General features: G+C 39.0%; 3 protein-coding genes across 4 annotated transcripts in view; all 3 read left to right on the top strand.

Annotated features, from left to right (window-relative positions):
• The window catches only part of LOC145499761 (synaptotagmin-15-like), a 7,683-nt gene extending 7,466 nt beyond the window's left edge, over positions 1 to 217 (top strand). For both annotated transcript variants that reach the window (XM_081479285.1, XM_081479284.1), the window contains one exon: positions 1 to 217. This exon is cut by the window's left edge and continues 1,411 nt beyond it. The gene's annotated coding sequence lies outside the window, so the exon portion shown is untranslated.
• A 2,060-nt stretch (positions 218 to 2,277) lies between these two features.
• LOC145500377 (synaptotagmin-15-like) lies at positions 2,278 to 13,067 on the top strand. The gene is made up of 4 exons (XM_081479892.1): positions 2,278 to 3,910; positions 7,487 to 8,265; positions 9,209 to 9,326; positions 10,118 to 13,067. Exons 1-4 carry the CDS (start codon positions 3,814 to 3,816, stop codon positions 10,429 to 10,431), a joined length of 1,308 nt encoding a protein of 435 aa, XP_081336018.1. The 5' UTR covers positions 2,278 to 3,813; the 3' UTR covers positions 10,432 to 13,067.
• LOC145500388 (uncharacterized) lies at positions 11,251 to 16,363 on the top strand. Its single transcript, XM_081479905.1, has 2 exons — positions 11,251 to 11,262; positions 14,665 to 16,363. Exon 2 carries the CDS (start codon positions 14,764 to 14,766, stop codon positions 16,318 to 16,320), a length of 1,557 nt encoding a protein of 518 aa, XP_081336031.1. The 5' UTR covers positions 11,251 to 11,262; positions 14,665 to 14,763; the 3' UTR covers positions 16,321 to 16,363.
• The last annotated feature ends 352 nt before the right edge of the window (positions 16,364 to 16,715 follow it).

Genomic DNA, 16,715 nt, shown 5'->3' with positions numbered 1-16,715 from the left:
CTTTTAATTTAATGACCTTTAATTGTTTACCCTCCTCTTCCTATGATAGTTTTAAGGGAAAAGCGGGCAGATTTCATGCCCACTACTTTGACTAGCACTGGCCCTGCCGAAAACTAGTTTTATCAATCGAAATATTGAATCTACCCTACTCTTCCTCCGTTTTGAGTTCAATTTATCTTAATAAATGTTATACAAAGTTTGTAGATTACATATGTAACACAGCATTTATTTTCTACAATGTTTTTAGAATTGAGAATAAAAAATAAAAAATAGTTTTAAACATCTTGACAATTTCGTTTTGTACCTCCTATGTAGTTTTGAGGTTTTACGTAGTTCCATTCGACTAAGCATGCATTCACAACATAAGTTTCTTTGGCTGAGTATTTCTATGGAAACTTAAAGCCTGACTGTCTGGTTTTGTTAAACATAACCTTTTCTCTCAAAGATACCTTTAGGAAAAAAATGTCGTCCATCATGGACGTCATGGAATTGGAAAGTTATTAGATTCGTTTTTGCCCTTAAAAACGTTCTGGTTGCATGTAATACCCGTGGAAAACTCTGATCAGCTAGTATACAGTGTACTCAGGGGCGGATCTAGGAGGATGGTGCAGGGGGTGCGCATCTTCCCCCCCCCCCCCCCCCCCAAACCGAGATGAAGCGTTCTTCTTCGTATTCGCTTTTAAATGATTTGTTTACCTCACCAGTCAGTTACGCTATTCCTTGGTGGTGCACCCCATCTTAGGAAAAATGCTGGATCCGTCCTTGGTACTGATTGTGATTGGCTGAGAGCAGGCAAATTTATATTGAATTTCTGTTTTCAGCAGCAGCCCAAATTAATGCCAGCACGTTAGTTCTTTTCTCAGTCATATCACAAATGGTAATCTCACGAGACCTCGAGCAATTAAAGATTTATAATACGAGTGGTATTTAAAAATTCTTTCAAATTGCACTCGCAAAACGCGTGTGCAATTCTTAGAGCATTTTCAAATATCACCCGTTATGAAAATCGCTTATTGAGAAAAATCTTCGATCAGGCGTTCTTTTTTTCGTGGTGAAGGAACAAAGAAAAATAAGAAATGTTTACCGCCACGAAAAATAAGAACGTCTGAAGATAGGTTAATCAAAGGATTAGGGAATGACAAGTGGAAATTTCAGGAAAAAAAAAAGCCGTCGGGTTTCGATTGTTTTTATGTTTTCTATTGATTTCCCCTCTAATTACAAACATGTCCATCAATTGGCTATTTGAAGTAGAATGTTTGAGGGAACACAATGGCCTATAGCTGAGGGGAGGGGGCTCCAAGCCGAAAGGGGAGTTGTTACCCCCTGGGTTTTTAATGGTGACTGGTGCTGCAAATCGACCCTACTGGCGTTCGAACATTTCATCGAAAGTGGAAAACTAAAGGCGAACTTGGATGCTGAGCTTTTGCGATCACGTGGAAGACTAGATGAAAGAGAGTCTGATTTCAAACTTAATCATCCGAACTCTCCCAACTGTTTTTCAAATATTTCCTATAAAGCTACTTGGAAGAATATGGGACTCGATCAAGACATGTTCAAAACTGTAAAATTCGATCATGGTGAAATTGATTGCTATTGAAATAAGGATTGACTTTCACACAGTGTTTTGGATGGCGTGCTGCAGTTATGAATAGCGTGCTGCAGGCCGGATTATTTTAAGAGATGTCCCCAAACAAAGAGAAAACAGAAATCAATATTTGAACAAATTAATAACAAACATTTTAATGAAAACAACATTTTACAGGGAAAGATCTAAAATCGATAAAAGCAACCTAGTAATGGGAGCGAGATTGTGATCGAAACTGATTTGGAAACGAATAAACCTTTCTGCTGACAAAGCACTTACCTATCAGGAACCATGATTTGCATAAAAGTCATTTGTTTCACGGAAGGTTGATATGGGTTACAACAAGAGGTGGAAAAACTGCAGCTCGGTAAACTTTGTGATGTGTTTTGACATAAAAAGAAAAACGACTGATAAAAAATCTAGATAAGAAGAGTCGTTAATTGCTTTCTTGAGAGTATATTGCAGGCAAACGAACACCTCTTAGCTCGATTGCCTTTTATTGGCCTATCGGGTGTCGATCAAGACTTCTCTAGCCAATGAAACCGAACGAGGGCTGAGTTGTTGGAATCAGTTTATGCATGCAAGGTAATGATCAATCATTACTGTTGCTTATTGAAATGTTGTTTTGTTTCTTGCTGGATTTCACTTTTTCTGCTCTCTTGGAGGTGAGTTCAGATTTCTGAAACCAATAATGCCGGGTTACCCCGGCGAATTTTTGATTAGCATGATAGTGAACTGTCTGATAATAATAACTCTTGCAGTAAAACTGAAAGTAGACGATGTAGCGAAGGAAATTGAAAGCTCTCGTAATATTTTGGTTTCAGCAGCAGCCTCATAGCTCAATATTTCGAGGCAATGTGCTTAAAAGCGGAACTTTAAAAAGCAACCAGCAGCAAAACACATCTTACCTAGAGAAGGAACATATTCACATTTTGAGAATCGGCTTTGGGCCAAGAAACATATTACGACTGGATCAGTTCCAAATACGAAATGGATTGCTTTGAAACCTGCCTACAGAATCATCAAACAGACAAAAACTTGTCGGTTCCATAACAGTTAAGCCATCATTAAATATCGTAAAGGTATATGGAAGGTCGCTAAATGTATCTGTCGCTGCGTAATTCGGCATCGTTTACGGTAGAACGCGCGATGAACGCGTGGCGGACGCGACGCGCGAGTTTCGCAAGCGTTTCTCTTCGAGGTTCCTGTTCGGTTTTCTTCGTCTTTCTCCGCACTACCGTTTCTGACAAATAATTTTATTTTAATCCAACGTTTTCTTCGCAGCTATCTGATAACGGACGAACAGCTAGATAAGAAATCATTCAATTGAAATTAAATCGCATGATTTTAAGTTTACTGCCGCGTATATTAAAACTGACCTGATCTTTCAGTTTGACGGACACTCCGTTTTAATTACTAAGACGACAATCAAGTAATTCGAATAAATTGTTTAAAAATTTTAACCTTCTGCTTTTATTCTTTAGCCCTGCCATTGATTTGTTTCTCTTCCATACATTTCGTTTTGGCTGGCTTCAGGAACCCATGTCATTTAGCCATTTTGTTTATGTTCAGTGATGCATGGACGAATTTTCACCACATAAACATTAGCAACGACCGGAGGTCCGTTGAATTAGAACCGCGGTTATTAAGTATGCTCGTAGCATGAAAAGATGTCAAACTATGATTATAATCATCTTCAGCGCTTTTCTCGTAGGGCCTCTAAAACATTCTTCACTTTAAGAGTAAAATAACTTTTAAAACTTCGGCTAGTGTCTCAAAAATTTATTCAGCGCGATACATTACACCGGATACAATTTTAAAATCAGTTGTAGTGTTTTGTCGACTCATAAACTGTCCCGACAACAGTTAAAATGGAACAACTAAATAAACTCGTGGGTGAATCAGCGATAGCTGTCACAATATGTGAAATAGAAACGAAATAAAACAATTAACAATCAAAAGTTTTGTCGTTGGCCAACAGAACATTTGAAAACAGCAGATCAAAGTTTCCAGATAAAAAGCTCTATGGACCCAGCTGCAACGTGGAACAAATAAATTTAAATTGCAAATACTTCGTGAATATAATTAGAAGTCTAACAAATGATCCGCTGAAAGCTTTCTCGTGGACCATACAATTAATACCAGCGGACGAAGCGTGTCAAAACGTGAATGATTCTCCGGCGCGGTCATCGGGAATATTTTTTCCTTCCAGTTCGCTTCTCACCAGGATGGTGAGGAGATTCGAATGGAGTCAAAATCGATTCGCGGATAATTCGACACTCCTTGATACGGCCCTAGAAAACCGTTCTTCGAGGGATACAAAATGTAAGTATTCATATTATTCTCAGTAGCCGTAAATGAATTCGTTATTTTATATTTCAATGATGCCCTCTAAAAATCGTTGTAGGCGAATCGTTTTAGTAGATATTTCCGTTGATCTGAAATCGATTTCTAAAACCGAATCGCGTCTGAAATCTTGCTATGTAACAGATTTAGAAAATTTCCCCTCTTTAAGTCCGATTGCCCACCCCCTCCCATGATATTTTTAGTATTAACCTCAAAGCACTAAACAAGACTAAATAAATTATATTTTGATTCGTATAAAATGAAAACAAAATTTCTTGGGGAAAGGTCGCCCTTGAATTTTACACATTTAACTCATTTCTCTTCGCCAAAAACACCGAATAAACGAGCATTCAGTTGTATTTCCTCGCTATACGGGAAGAAGCGCTAACAGTGAACGATTAAATCAGTTTGTACTTCAATCATGGATCGAAAGTCGTCAGTTTGTTGTGAAATCCAGTGTCAGTGGTTTTGATACGCTTGTGAAAAACTTCTTTCGTTTTCAAGCGTTTTATTTGCATCAATTAAAGATTTTTCGCTCTTTAATAAACTTTCTTTCTTGCCGACGCGGAAATGAAAAAAATAAGAAAATAAAAGCAATCAGAAAATATATGCCTATGATTCCAACTTCATTTTCTTTCTTTTTTCATTCATACTTGCCCTAAACTAAGGATAGTCGCGAGTTAGCACAGCAAAAAGCACGACATATGTTTAGACCTCGAAGCCTATGAGCTTATTTTGTTCTTAAAATTGTTTTCTGTTTTCAATTGTCTCTTTATTTGATTGCGGTTGTAAAACTCAAATTTGAAAGTCAAATTAATTCGACAGTCTGCCTTCTCCCACCAGAAATGGACTCGATAACAAATAACCTGATTTCCTTACATAAATAAATAGAGTTGTGTCCAATTTACAGGATAAATTCAATTTGTTGATCAAGTGTTAAAGCTTTTCGTTGGCTATTAAACCGCACAGCCACTGCTTTGATGTTATCTGCCACAATTTAGAGCTGGAGAGGGAATTTCTCGGCGCAGCGAGGTTTTCATGCTGACAAAAATATGGAAATTACGTTTTATTGTTCAAACCTGTCATTTTTTGCGCGGCGTATAAAAGAACGAATTAACCCAAATTAAAGTTTGCTCTTTTACTTCTTACTACCCCGGAAGGAGCGGAATCTTTGTGCCGAGAATCTCCGCCGTAGACTTGATCACGACCAGCCGATCTAAATGTTCTCCCATACAGAACGACCAAGAGAGGTCATTAATAGGATGTCATCGTTCTCGCTAAAAAGCCGCTCAATGGTCGCTCCTTACGCCAACATCAGTTTTGCTTGTGAACTGAGACGAGAAATGAAAGTCGTACTCACTGGCGTGTCTGTTTTCTATTTCTCTAACCCTTTCATTGACCGACAACACTTTTTACAGCCGTTTAAGCCACTTTCAGTCTCGTTTTGAGCGTTTTTGACACCTGTGGCTTTCAAGTAAAATTTCTCCGATTTCGTCTTCATCCAATGCCTTGACTACTTGAGCTAAACTTAAATTCACCAAAGTTGGCTCATTTCTGAATTTTTGGTTCCTTTCTTCAAGTTCACGGCTTTTTGCTCTTCCACTTAGTATTTTTAGAAGAAAAGAAACTAGTGTTTTAAATTTTATCTTTTTTGTTTGTTTGTTGTGACTTCTCGCGGGAAATTTTAAAGCAGGACCGGCCGAGAGACGTGGAGAAATCTAGACCGCAATAAATATTGATTTTAGCCAATCATATTCACGGATTTTTGCCATCTGTATGTCACTGTCAATTGTCTGGCATGAAACTGATCACAACAACTGAAAGGCTTTCATTTTATGCATGTTAGATTGTAGCTTCTGTTGTAGATAACTGAAATACAAGATACTAGTGGTGCTAGTGGGGTTAGCCTTTGACGCTCGTGGGGAATCGGCCAGTCAGAGTCGAATAGACGGACAAAGAATCCAAAATTTTGGCTGGCTACCCAAGAAATTAGAAAGGACCTAAACTTGAATTTGCTGACAAACAGATATGAGACATTACGGGCGAAACCGTCATCTGACAACGAAATAGGACTCGTAACACAGATTATGAAGTCACGACCCTCTAAAAAACGCGATTAAATTTAAAAGATTATTAACAAATCATAAAGTACCGACCCTTCGAAAGGGACGACCTCAAACCCAACCAGAGTATTATCAAAAGCAATGGAAACTGATAGATAAAACAAGATGATGTTTGTTTTAGCTGACCCTCATTCGAACGTCAACATGAAACTGCGTTTTGATGTAGTATTGATCCTTCCATCAACATTTTATCCTTTGCAGCTGTCTATAAATAAGGCATTGAAATTATTATTGTCTGACCAAGATGGGTGTAACGAAGGTCATTACTTTAGGAATGTTACTGTATTGCCACAGGTATTGCCATATCAGACGTATTGTATCGCGTAATCTCAATAATGTTCTACAACTAATGAAATGAAACCTGAAAACTCCATTGTATTTTCGGGTACAAGCAATAACGGACTTCGCTTGAGAGAAATAAAAAGATTATACGGAAAATTTTTCGGCTTCAAAATCGTGTGCCACTGATACAAGCGGATTTGTTTCTACCAAACATTCGCAACCACATAAGTCCACATTAGCCATCCTCCAATAACGATTATGTGTGAATACTAGCCACTTTTATTAACACCAAATCACGGAAACGTTCCATGCCACAAATAATTCCAACACACTGCCTAACCTGCTCACTCCAAACAGTAACTCCTTGCAAAATTTCAAGTCTAAATTACCAACGAGCGTGTTTAAAAATTCATAATGTAAACCGGCCTCCATCTTGAAGCGGGCGTAAGAACGTCTCACCGAAAAGAATGACGAGAGTGATTCGTGGTTCTCGATCAATCTACAAACTTCATTTCTCTCATTCTGTGAGAAATGACCTATTGTAAAGACAGAAATATTTCCGTTCATTCTTCCCACTCAGTGCGACTGACAGACATGGAGCTTCCGTGCATAGTTCAAGTTTCTAATCCCAAGTATTAATTTCAATCCACTCACAGTCTGTCTGATTTAACCTTATCATGAATCTTCTGTCATGTCCGCAGTGGTGACCAAAATCTATTTTCTCGTTACAAATATCAGTGCACTGACAAGAATACAAGTGGCAAGAATAAAGAATTTGATCAGCAATTTAAGAATATTTTCCTCTTGTATCACACCAACTTAAGGTCTATTCGAGTCCATACATGAAGACTGATTTTCATCTTTTTTTTACCCAAGGTTAGCCTTTCAGTCCCAGTTGAGATTTTTTATCTGCGTTTTACAAACTGTGTTGAAGGTCTGATAATTTGTTGATTATAAAAAGACAATATTCTTTATTTTCTGCTACTGTGTGCTTGAACTGATTTGGCATCAGTCGATGGGAAATGCATGGGTATTATAAACGGATTAATGGGAGTGGATCCTCGAATAAGAACTTTCGTGAACTGAAACTTCCGACACCTCACGTCCGTAGATGACAAAGTTTTCTTTTTCCTTTTTCTTGATTTTACAGTTCCAGTCTTGCCTGTGGTACTAACAGTCGCTCTTGGCTTGCTCAGTGTGATTCTTCTTGTCACGCTGTACCTCGTCAGAAGACAGCGCAGAAAGGCCGAAAAATATAAACAATACTCCCAGATAGCGAAAACCGCTGTTCAACCACCGGAATTTACTGTCAAAACGGCTCAACAGCCCCACGCGCCGAAGAAAAAGTTGCTACGTCGACTGCCTGAGAAAATACTGTCGTCCGAAGAGTCGTTATCGCCGATGTCAAGCGAAGAAATGTTCTACGACGCACAAGAGCGACTGGAAGGGCGAGCATCGAGATCGGTTTCTAGTCGCGAGCCAAGCCCGGCAAGCGCGCTTGAGGAAGATGAGGACGTCGAAGAAGAGCCCTATCCCTTAGACCATCTCGGACGCATTTGGTTCAACTTGGAATACGACAGCTCAGCGGAAAGTCTAGCGGTGACTTTGATAAAGGCGCGAAACCTTTCGCCTCGCAGCAAAACTGCGATAACGTGCGATCCGTTCGTAAAACTACACATTTTGTGCCCAGAAGAGAAAAACGTCTCACAGAGCAAATGCAAAAGGAAAACGCGCCGACCAAACTTTGATGAAATGTTCTATTTTAATCTGCCTGTTTCGGAGCTCAAGAGGTGTACACTTCGTTTGTCCGTATATGACGGGTATAGAGCGAGCCAGCAGACTGTGGTAGGAGAGGTGCTGTTTCCTTTGAATGAGTTGGATACATATCAGAAAGTCGAATTGTGGAGAGATCTTGTGGCTATTGAAGAGGTATGTGACGCTACTTTTTTTGGTCGAACTATTTTAATCCTGTTTACGTCATATAACGATGTTTTTTCTCAAGCTACCAGCTGATAAATTGGTTATTTATTACTTAATTAAATTTACTATGGCTCACAAACGGCGCATGAAGTTTGACTTTTCCAGTGTTTTCTGTTAAACTCGCGATAAACATTTGACATCTAAAGAATGTTGGAGAGAGTTTGTTTGGAAACAAAATTCGCTTTGGACAATGGGATAAAGTCGACAAGACACAAATGAAGCTAAATGACAGCATGCATCTCACTGGGTTTTTCATCGCCGCGGCCAATGAAGAGTGACAAAAGATGCCATAGTTGGTTTGATTGACAGCACAGAACCCTATCTAGTTCAATTCATTTTTGAAACACTATCAGTGGTTGACAACTGTTTTCGACTTTCCTTGATCTTAAATTCTCGACATATTTGGCAACCTATTGGGTGAGACAGACAGCTTGTGGGAATGTATTTTGGGGAAGGTAAATGGTGGGAATTGGGCGGAGGTACCGTTAAAATCTGTAACGAGACTAGTGTGGACCTTCAGAAACTGCTGCTTTTTATATGTAATTAACCAACTAAAAGATTCTAAAAGTGACGTCAAAGGTACATTTTCGGCTGTTGCTAACTGCATGCTTGCTAGTTGGCTACAAAGACTGTTTTTTTATCTGTTGTTTAGATTTTTATTGAACCTCGGACAAAACATATCAGTTAGTATTTTATAAACATGCGATAAGTTAAGACATGAAACAGACTTTTTTTCCACACGATGATCTTTAACGAGTTGACGTGACATTGCCATTTTATCGATATCACTTCCATACCTTTTCATAATAACTTTTACTTTTATTATTTTCGCTTGTTTTGCTTTTTATTTCATTGCACTTTTTGTTTCGTTTATTTGTTTGTTTTGTTTCAGAGCCCGTCTGAACTTGGCGAAATCCACATTTCCATGTCCTACTACCCCACCCTGGACAGACTTACAATTATCGTTCTTAGAGCTGCCAACCTAAAGAAAATGGAACCCCACGGGACAGGTGACAGTACAGAATTATTCACTTTGCTCACGAGCCCATGACTTTGCTAGTAAACCCTTGCCCTCTACGATAACTGCGATTTCTTTATCAGTATTTGAAAATTTATTGCTTTCCGAAATGCTAAATTTATCTGTACACATAGGAAATTTATTTAATGCGATTCTCCTTTAAATGATTTTCAATTCTCGTAAGGGGAAAGCTATTGAGCCTTAATTTCAGGAATTTTTGTTATTCTTCCACGGGCGTCTGTTTAAAGTGGAAAGCGCGGGGAAAATTCACGTAGTGCAAATCACGATTTGTTTGTAGATCTTATTGACCGAGACGAAAACTCCTATGTGATTGGTTAGAAAATCTGAAAATGTCACAAGAATTGAACCAATCACTAAATAGATGCCATAGAAAACCATTCTAGATCATCTGAAGAATTTTCACCACCGTAAAGGAAGCCCTTTCAACTCCCTTCCGTAATAATATGTTTTCGTTTCAAAATGCATAATTTCAAATGCGTTCTTAATCGTCTTCCACCCTAAAACGATGCAAACCATATCAAAAAGTTGTCATCGAAAACGAAGCGTTCTATGGCTTGGACGAAGATGTTTCGAAAACGAAGCGTTCTGTGGCTTGGTCGAAGATGTTTTGAGGAACGTTACCCTAACGAAAAATTTCGAGAAAAAACAGAAACACTTTTTGGCGCCAGTAGACAACCTGGCGAAATCTTTAGGGATGCGAGATCTCCATTCTACTGATATTGTGTTTCTGATGATTGTTTTTATCGTATTTTATTTTTTCAGATTCATATGCCAAAGTGACGTTCTCAATTGGTAACAAAATAATCAAGACGAAGAAAAGTACAGTCCATCATGCAACGCGCGCTCCACTGTACAACGAATCTTTTAACTTCACAGTGTCCGGGGATGACCTGGGCTCTGGTACTCTTCTTGTTTCAATTATGCACTCCAGAGAAGGGGGGAAGGAAGACCAGTTAATCGGTAGGGTCCTGCTGGGAGGAATGATGTACGCCAGGGGGACTGAGTGCGAACACTGGACTGAAATGATGACGAATCCGCGAAATATGATCAAATACTGGCATACGTTGACAGGTTAAATAAGGAAATATGGCAATTATTTTTAAGTATAATTTGACTTGTTACCCGTTTTGCTCATAGGTAGCAATATCTCTATTATAAAACTAAGTACCGGTTAAGAAAGCTACGAGAAACATGTCTTACATGTGTATTTTTATTTACTCCATAAATGTAATTTTATTTTTTTGACTCGAAAAAGTACTAACCGAAAAAATGTAACTTAAGAAACTTATTTACCGACGAGACGTAAAAAAGCGAAATCCAAATAAAATAAAGTTGAATAATTCTTTGTAACAAGCATTTTAAATTGTATTAGTTAGTTCCGAACTTCCCAAACAAGTGCACTTGTCATAGGGGTCCAATACCTGATATAGATATCTACAATCAATCAATACACTACTTTCGCATCTCTTTAAATTGCAGAAGGAAACATGCTTTCAGTAGATAGAATATTCGGCCTGGGCCGAAAAAATAGTATTCTCATTAAATACGAGCGGTGATACAATTACTGTCTGGTGTCTGATTCAAATTTGCTTTAAACGCCAAGCGATTGGCTTAAAAAAAAACGTGCCGCTTTATCATCCAATCAAAAGTAAGACCAAAACCAATCGTGACTCTCCTACGCTTTGCGACAGCTACAGTTTTGATTGGTTCATTGGAGTGTCTTGGTTCTTCGCTTACGACACAACCTGCTCCAACAGTTGCGTAACGTAATGATTGCGTGACAAGGATTTATTAATGATATTTTAACGGGAAGCTTTCTCACGCCGTAGGTAACAACTAACGTTCTTCTCATTAGTCGAGAAACGTGTCCCAGAGGCAACTCAGTTCGCTGCAGATTCCTTCAAAATGTGAGTAACCTGTCTGTCGATCTTCTAGGCGTGTGTCAATTTAGAACATAATTTCCTCGAAAGTGAGGTGCCCGGACATATATAACCATATATCAAGGGGGTTAATCCGTATTTTCGAAGACGAGTGCTTCACTCCGCACGGAAGATACTGCCGAACATTTTATCTTTAAAGTCTCTTATCTCCCTCAATTAAAAAAAAAAACTAATAAATTTCAGTTTGAAAGATTATAGAACAATAATTTAATCATTGAGAGGCTGAATGAAACTTTGCACTCTTGTACAAGGAAATCAGTGCTGGAGGAAATTTTCTCGGGAAGCACACGAAGACGAAACAACATTCACAAATTATTTTGTCACGCTACTTACCCCAGTAAGTGTCTAAAATAATTGAAAAATTTGTTTTCAAATGAATGAGGCAATCCGTAAAGCTAACAAGGCTTTGAAATTGTCCTCCTTTTTTCAGTGATTACACATTTACAAGGTTTCGCTTCTGTAGTTTCTAAAAACACGCCAGAAGGACCACAAGGAAATAATGTCATGGGAACGTGTCACTGTTAAAAAACAGTGTTTCACTGAGGAAGTACCACGTTGTACATCTTCTAATTAACTACAGTAATTCACTCAATTTTTGCGGTGCAGTAAAAATGTTTTCAGATACGGCGGGCGCTCCGGCGATGAGCAGTGATCGGCTTCAGTCAGTGTGGCCCGGTTTTAATTTTCCTCCCTCCTGAGGAAACCTGGCCTGAATTTAAAACCAGCTTGAGCTGATGTGGTTTCCTCTCTAAACATTCTGAAACATTTTTATTTGTCATTTATTAATTAATTTTCGTTGCATTATACAGTTGGTATCACACGTCGCTTTAGCAAATAACCGCTTCTTTCGATCACTGCGGAAATTGATCTCTTGGACGTAATTCCTTTGAAAGCCTTTAAGTGGCTTAACTAGTAAAAACAACTATAAAACGGGCCAGTACTAAACAAAAGCGAACAGTCTAGCCGCAAAATTAAAATTAGACCATATGCTAGTCCGTACAGCTATATTATGTGGAATGATTTATTAGCCTATTTCTCCGATTAGCCTAAAAGCTCTATGGATAGCCTTGAAGATACTACGGTTACTCTCTAATTTGTATCTGAAAAATCCCGGCATTTGGCAACCGTTGTCGCTGGCCATGTGTAGATGATTGTCGCTTGAAAATAGAACATCTCAGGTCTGCTCCTCTAAGGGCTCAGAATTTTTTTAACTTACGAAAAGTAGAGATTTGTGATCCTCACTTCGAGTGCAAAAATTGAATACTTAAGTCTCACACATGAATTGAAAAACCTCCAGGAGGTCGATGCTGCATTGACTGTAAACGTATCCCCTTCCGCCCCCACGCTTCTTTGGTATTAAGCCCTAAGTCAAATAAGCCCCCGTCATAGAGCTTTTACGGTGATCATATTGTCAATCAATATGACCACAAACAATAACTCTTCCTCTCTTACATCAAATAATATCGTTAACTTGAAAACATCATAAAAACAAATGATTATAACTGGAACTGATCAGTTTCGATTTCCTCGCAAAACACGAGGGGGTTTTTATTGAAAAACCGGTTTACGAAAGATCAAATCCTTGAGGTGTTAACTCTTCAGATCCTATACCTGACATCTGTGGGTAGGCCTGCACCGATTGTACGCGCGCGGCAACGTCTGGGCAACTTTTGGCATTTTGGAGCACGGATCTAGAAACCTCGAGCAAGTCAGTGACATTCTAAGCAACGCTTGAGTAAAATATAGGTTTTAGAGCGCATATCAAGCACGAAAAAGTCAACAATTTCATAGAAAACTTCAATTTATGCGAATTTCTTGAATGTTTCTCAACTTTTTGGAGTTTGAAGACATAGATAGATAAATAGATAATCTTTATTTGAACACGGCCAATTGACAACGTTCGCAAATACGTCAAAAGAACCAGGTGTTTTGTTCCTACAGAGTGTACTTAAATTTCGCCCACATTTGCGAGCAACTTTTTAAAGCTAACTTGTTCAAGCTATTTTTCTGACTGATGTTAGCAATTATTGTGAAGAACAAAAAATATAGTTTTTAATCAACGTTCATATTAAAATATCAAGAAATTTAGGTAGCATCTTTCTAAATTTAGGTAGCAACCCAGTTTTCACTTAAATTTTTTGCAATTTTTTAGCATTTTTCTAAATGCGTGAGCAACTATCCAGCATTTAACGAGTACAATCGCAACAGGCCTAATAACAACTGTATTCTTCCAGAGCATTAAAATAGCGCTAAAAACGACAGATACATTCCAGCTTACATTTAAATGTTAAAGTGATTTTTATGTCACAAAGCTTAAGATGAGCCTTTTATGCGGCGCCTTTGAGCAATTAGATCCTTTCATTATAGTTCGTGTTTTGTTAATGTAGTCTCATTGTTGGCTCTGTGAAATCTATTTTCCACATTGCAAGTTACATATATAACGAATTTATTTTGCGGAATCGAAAAATTGACCGACAGACTGGAACGAAACTGGCATAAAAGAAATATTTATGTTTTTGATAGTTTTCGAAGCAGAACATTGAACTTTGGACTTTCTAACAGATCTTTCGGCAGTGTCCAAATTGAAGTATCGGTAATTCTTAAAGTCAGTCCACAAGAATACAAGAATCTTTAGGAGACACTTGAAAGGTGAAAACGTGTTGCTCTGAACAACACAACGGATAGATGGTTTAGAACTTCCAAACAGGAACTCAGAGAAAAACTTATAGTTATATTACAGTTTTCTCCGGGTTGATAAACTTCTTTTACTCGGTCAATTGTCGACTAACTTAACAATACATTCAGTCTGTAGATAACTTTTTTGCATTTGCAAGAGAACACCTGGTAATTATGAGATACGGGTTCATGCTTCAGAGATACAAGCCAATTAAAATTGTGCAAGAATCGAATGATTTGCAGGAAATTTAACAATTAGGAAACTAATCCAAGCGCAGCGTAAAAAAATGGTGTTAGAATTCAATGATTGTGAAACAATTTTAATTACCGCTTGATGCATAAACAGAAAGAAGTTATTTACCAGCCGTACAATAAATGGCGTACTAAAACACTAATAAAGGCTTGAAAGAGATAAGAACTTTTTAACAAGTTTACAATTTATTGCAATTAGATCTGTAATTCTGATAACTCTCATCGGGAAAACAGTTTCAGTAAGACAGCAGTTCTGGCCTCAAATATGCACGAAATACTTTTCCGTGTTCGTCATTAAAAAAGCAGTCACTGGTTCAGTCATTAATTAGTTTTGTAAACTTTGCAGAACGTTCTTTTCCCAAGGGGCTGTTTGCTATGGTTGCAAAAGCTATTAACATACGTTATTAGAGTTAAGTTTGAAGTGACATTCTGTTGTTTCAGCATCCGCTATTTGGAGTGTTTGTGTACAAATCCACACAACGACCGTGTAGTGCTAAAGAAACAGCGCCGTCAAGAACGACTGTATATTTTAACTGTAAGATGAACAGCAGCCAAAAGGGAAAAGCGTTCGAGAGATGGGACCGAGATGGCGTGGCGCAGCACAGGAATGCAATGCACGAGATAACCATGCAAAAACAACTCAGTATGTACCAAAGAGAAGAGAAACTTCTAGAGAAAGAACTTCGAGAGATTTCCAAAGTCAAAGAAACTCTCTTGCAGATTCGGGCGCCGCTAAGGAGGAAAGTACAAGCGGCCGCCGTCGAGGACAACTCAGTTGAAAGTACTGGAGTTGAAAGGAATTTGCGAAAAGTTTCTGCTCCGTCAACAAAGAACAGCGTGGCTTGGCCGAGCGTTCAGCAAAGTTGTACAAATAAACTTGACTCCGACGGCACTAACGTGCCAACATCTTCAACGAGAACTTCATTTCAAACGAAACAGAACGGGTCAACATCTTCGACTAACTCGCGACAACGTAATATAAGCGTTCTTGAACTGCCTAAAAGGCAGCCAAATATTCCACCAGGAATTTCTGGTGAGAAAGGATTTTCACAAGGAAAAATTTCCGCCCCGGCATTTTACGCCGGGAAACGGCCGGTTTCCGAGGACAGTGGCAAAAGTGGATTTCTACCCATTATCAAAACCCCAGAACCTCCACTAGAGTGCAGCCCTTCGGTGAAAAGAAAAACCCCGCTACTTGACAGGCCGTTGAGCGCAAGTAAAGATACTGAAGTAGATTATAACGCACGGTCGCCATCTAAGTTAAGCCCGATCGCTCCAAGTAGGGCTGATACGACGATCTCTAGGGCTCGATCTGTCCCCTGCGATCTTCCCTCTCATCCGATTACGCCGAGGGGACGGCGTGCCCATTCGGAAGCTGATGAAGTTGCCACGTTGACCATGGAGGAGACACTCAGAATCAAAGGCAAATTTCGACAAATTGGTCATTCTGTTATAGCAACAGCTTTGCTCAAAGGCTTGAAACAGAAAGGACAGCTCTCGTCAGAGGCCATACATAACATGCACAAACCGATCTCTCTAGGGGAAGAAAACGTGACGAACAACGAGGAAAATAAAGGCGGCGATGAATCGACAAGCGAATCGAAAGGAAATGATGAAGACGCAAAAGCATCCACACAGGGGCAGAGAAGGAAAACGTTTAGAAATATCGCGCGCAAAACAATTAATGTCAACAGAATGCTGAGTGTGAGAAACAATGCAAGGAGAAGGTCACAATCCGACCCGTCGCTAATCGAAAACTCCAGGGCAAAAGCGGTGGCCAATTCGAAAGACAAGAGAGACACTTCTGCACAGTCAAAAAACTTCGGGTCAAAGGACGCTACAATCGCTGAACAACAGAGAAGGAGCAGCATCACGGAGATTCAACAGGACAACACCATGCGAAAGGAAAGTGAAAGCGAGAACACTTCACAGACTCAACAGATGAGCGTCAAACAAAGCGCTGGTGTTGATCCTTTCAGGCCTCTAATGAACCCACGCACAGCGCATGCGCGCAGGAGAAAAAACACATTGACTGGAGAGTTCATCTTTCAGAGTCCCTCGGGAGATATTGAGTCACAGCAAACCCATGGGAAATAAATCTGTTCGCTTTGCTTCAGATGCAGGGACCTAAAAAAAAAAACTTAACACTTTCAACAATAACTATGTATAATAAATTAGTTGTAACCCCAATGCCTTTAAAACAAAATAATAAACAGTATATCTATCAACGTTAATATTTCGTTATTACTATTATTTGTGTTGCAATACAGCGCGTGCATAACCCTTAAACTAGAACTTTACAAAAGGCTTTGCAAAGTCTGCATACGAACCAAGTCGCCCATCAGTTTCAGTAGCATGCAGCGACTACGAATATTTCTACTCCCCCTTGGATGGGATGCTGGTCCATCGCAGGGTTACTCCCCAGCGTAACGTTCGCCGGTACCCATTTATATACCTGGGTAGAGAGAGGCATTGTGAGAGTAAGGTGTTTT

Source organism: Orbicella franksi, chromosome 10 (assembly GCF_964199315.1).
Source record: "Orbicella franksi chromosome 10, jaOrbFran1.1, whole genome shotgun sequence".
NCBI classification, from domain to species: Eukaryota; Metazoa; Cnidaria; class Anthozoa; order Scleractinia; family Merulinidae; genus Orbicella; species Orbicella franksi.
The sequence above is the reverse complement of the archived record's forward strand: the minus strand, read 5'-3'. Positions and strand labels throughout refer to the sequence as shown.